The sequence below is a fragment of the Rosa chinensis genome, chromosome 3 (assembly GCF_002994745.2).
Source record: "Rosa chinensis cultivar Old Blush chromosome 3, RchiOBHm-V2, whole genome shotgun sequence".
Taxonomy (NCBI): Eukaryota; Viridiplantae; Streptophyta; class Magnoliopsida; order Rosales; family Rosaceae; genus Rosa; species Rosa chinensis.
The window spans coordinates 14,887,577-14,891,526 of record NC_037090.1 but is presented as its reverse complement, the minus strand read 5'-3'; the positions used below and the strand labels follow the sequence as shown (position 1 = coordinate 14,891,526).

General features: G+C 37.3%; 1 protein-coding gene across 1 annotated transcript; it reads left to right on the top strand.

Annotated features, from left to right (window-relative positions):
* The first annotated feature begins 370 nt into the window (after window positions 1-370).
* Window positions 371-2,336, top strand: LOC112195079 (DNA-binding protein S1FA). The gene is made up of 2 exons (XM_024335429.2): window positions 371-529; window positions 1,905-2,336. Exons 1-2 carry the CDS (start codon window positions 482-484, stop codon window positions 2,097-2,099), a joined length of 243 nt encoding a protein of 80 aa, XP_024191197.1. The 5' UTR covers window positions 371-481; the 3' UTR covers window positions 2,100-2,336.
* The last annotated feature ends 1,614 nt before the right edge of the window (window positions 2,337-3,950 follow it).

Here is a 3,950-nt window from a genome sequence, read left to right as displayed (position 1 = left end):
AATCATTTTAATGTCTTACTTAATTATAAGCCCACGCTACACTTTAGCTTGAAACCTTATAAATCAGTCTATCACTCAGCATGTTTACGAAATGAGATTAAAAATTGTCTTCTCTAAAACAAAGCTGCATATAACAATAGTACAGGTTACTATTTCCCAACTTGATAGAACTCCTATCCTCCCAAATTGGTTCAAGTATAGAGTTGTTCTGTTATACCCAGAAACCTTCACAGTGGAGCTCAATGTCAAACCCAAGCCCATAACGAGTCAATTCCGTAACGAGATATAAAAGCCCATATATGTAATACTCAAGTCAAATCCATCTGTGGCAGGTGATAGGGCCCAAAGTTATATCCGATTCATATTTATACGTTACTAGTGTGACTAGATCTGGCTCTTAATTGTTGTTCTCCAATCTTCACTCTGGTCCAGTTGACGCAGCGACCCGGATCTCTCAAATCTCAGGCTCAGAGCGACAGCCATGGCGGACGACTTCTCGGACAAGGTCCCTCCCTCTTTCGACGCCGCGGTATGATCCACCGCCTTCAATTTGCTCTCTGATTTCAGATGTTGTAGTCGTGAATCGGAAATTTTAGATTTCTGATTTTTAGCTGGATGCGGGTTTCTGTTCGTCAATGTCTTGCATGCATGGATAAATCTATTGGAATTTTACGTGTATCGGTTTGTGTTTGGTTGATCTGGTCGAAATTGTTTCCTCGAAAAATTAATTTTCGTGATCTGTGAATTGGTTGAAGATTCAAGATGCAATTGATTTTTTTATTTATTTTTGATAATTTTTTCTTAATCTTCTTTAAAGTACTTTGATCCCCCTGTTTTTGTCATTATATATGAGCTCAATGCATGATTAAGAATTCTGGCGTATTTATTTCATCTTGTGTGGGTTATCTTCATGATTTCGGTAGTTATGGGGCTTGTATTTAGATTTTGATTGTGATTATTTGAGCTTGAAATGCATGTAATTTGGTGGAACCTATGTGCGTGAGTCTATTTGTAGATTTATGCCGAAATCGGTGTTATGTTGATTGTGAGATAGTTTTCTAATGCAGTCCGTCATATATTCATTTGTGAATTTGGGGTGACATCAGTATGTTGTCTTGGTGGGTTAACCATTAACTCCTTTATCTCGCTAAACTGACATAGTGGGTCAGGATGAGAGTGAGTTTGGATTTCGTCCCTGGCATGCCTGAGTTCTTCCTTTCAGCTGATTGTCAGTGCTTGTGAATTCGGGATTCTACCATATCCTTTGAGCTATGTTCAGCTTACCCCAAAAAAGAGAAGTGTATTTAGTTTGGTTGATTTTTCAAGTACAAAGATTTCTCAGACTTTAGGATTCACTTTACGTATCAGTGTGAAGTTTGTGCACGGATGCTTTCTAGTCAATCTGATATGTATTTCGTTACCTGCATTTCCTAAGCCAAGATTGGTATTGGCTCTGTTCAAATCTGACTTGTCGAATAACATGGAAAATATGGAACACCAGTTAACTCGCTAGTTTTCCTTTCAAATAAATCTTATGCAACTTATTTGTTCGTTTGTCACATTTAAGCAGTTAGTGCAGGCTTGTTATGTAGATTGAGACCTTTTTGGATGCAGGTTCATGCTTTTAAATGGTTGTTCCTCAGTTGGTTCTTTTCCTTTGGATGCTGTTCTCTTTTTGCTTTTTCAACTAATGGCAAGACAGCTAAATGGCTTTGCATGTGTAATTTCTAAGCCTTGTAACCATAGTAGTGTTGTAGTATAATCAGTTTGCAATTAATGAAAGAAGAAGAAAAAAGATTGTTACGGATGCATAAGGGAAATATAGCTTGGGGTTGCAGCAACTTTTGTTTTTCATCCATCTGATTATTGGTGTGAAAATATAACTTACCGTGTTGGTTATGCAGGGGACAAAAGGGTTCAACCCTGGATTGATTGTTTTGCTTGTTGTTGTTGGGTTACTGGTGACTTTTCTTGTTGGAAACTATGCACTTTATGTGTATGCTCAGAGAACTATTCCTCCAAAAAAGAAGAAGCCGGTGTCCAAGAAGAAGCTGAAGAAGGAGAGGCTGAAGCAAGGTGTCTCTGCTCCAGGGGAGTAAATGGAAGAAAGATTGCAGCTATCCATGTTGAACTCATGTTGAGAAGTTGTTCTTTCATTTCCCTTAATACTAGATGGAATTGAACTTAGTAATTGGAAGTAACCCTGTATCAGCATAGCGACCAGGGAGTGAGAATGCTGTTCCTAAGACAGTTTTTATCTCTTAAATTTACTGTCTGTACTTGACTTTCCTTTCTTAATCAATTAGTCAGAACTTAGAAAGAGTTACTTTGCCAAATCTATTAGGGTTGTCTATGCTTTGGTTCGAGTTTTCAGGAATATTGAGGAGATTGTGCACTGTGGAATATGTTTGGGATGCTAGTAGACAGAGGGAAAAACTTAGGTCAGAGTTGATGCGAAATATATGGTAAAGTGACAGGTTGCAGTTGCCAAAAGAGGATGACGTGCTGTGGCGGCTGGTCAGCCTGTTTGGCGGGTGAAATTGGAGGGTCATCACCTTGGCAATTCCGGGCAGTCCGGCTGTGTTGTCAGCTTTATCCCGCTTCAGGTGCCTTTGTATAGACTGTTCGCTTATTTGAGGATCCCACCAATTCCGATGATGAAATATGCCGTGCACGCTGAAATGCCAACAAGTGATCCGACTTTGTGCGGAATGCTCTGTACTCCCTCGACCTCAGCATTTGATAAAAAAAAAAAAAAAAAAAACTGATAAAATATGCTTGCGTTTTGTGAAAGTTGATAGTTAATAGGTTAGTATAATGGGATTCAGTGAGTGGGTGAGGGCAGTAATTTTTAAGAATCGGTGACCATAAAATTTTTGATCGTCGGATGATCGTTGTGATCGTTCTGAATAAATAGGTATCATCGACGTAGTGCTTCAAGTTGATACGCCTATTTTTGTAAAAGTGTCTTACAAATCAAAATAAAGTAAACTTTTTAAAAGTGTAATTTAATTTGCTAGATCATATTTAATATGGAAATTTAACTTTGCTAAAAGTGAAATTAAACACATTTAAATGTGAGCCAAATCATGAACTATAAAACGTGAGACCGTGGTAAGGATTCTACTGTACGTGAGACCGTGATGGCAAGAAATGTATTATTGTCAATCATGCATGCACTGTTCCTAACTATAAGTGATGCTGCTACTAATGCACAAGTGAATGTTAACATCACTAATGATGTAGTTACGGGTGGAGCTACCACTGTCAACATTCATTGTAAAACAGAGAAGCATGACTTTGGTGGTTTGGTATCCCCTATGGATTGCGCTATGAATTTGTTTTTTCAAAAAACATATTTCCTAGGAATACAAGATTGGACTGCAATGTCAAATGGAATAGTATAGTTCACAGGTTTCATGAATACAACCAAAAGAGTCTAGTAGTAAACAAGTAATGCAGATCAGGAATTTGTTTGTGAAAGTTAAGGAACATTGAGGTGTGCAGTTTGAACTATGATACAAGTGATTATGATTGCTATCCATGGGAATTTCATGGGAATTTCATAATTGATGTTGTTGAATTCTCTATGTACTTCATCTTGAATAATAAGTATCGAAAGAAATTAATTGTTCTTTTAATTTATGTTTTGCATTCCATATTTTACATGCAATGCATTATCGTACATGTAAAATTGAATTTGCTTCTCGATCTATTACATCGGTCAATAGCTACTCAATCCCTATTTAGTAAACTTAAAATAGTTGGTAGACGTTAGCTCCTTTTGTGGTTTGTATATGTATTAGTAAGAGTAGAGTTCATAGCATAAAAGAAACATAACTTGGTGATGTAATCGGTCTCTAAGAAGGCCATCTCAATCACTTCCTAATATTATCAAATTCTATATCGGATCTTTATATTGTGGTCAGCTGCTTGGATCCCTCTATCAT

What these genes read in the sequence shown, in the direction of transcription:
- LOC112195079 (XM_024335429.2), top strand. Translation starts at nt 482, where the DNA reads ATGGCGGACGACTTCTCGGACAAGGTCCCTCCCTCTTTCGACGCCGCG. An exon ending in CTCCCTCTTTCGACGCCGCG is followed by an intron (nt 530 to 1,904) that starts GTATGATCCACC and finishes TTGGTTATGCAG; the next exon opens with GGGACAAAAGGGTTCAACCC.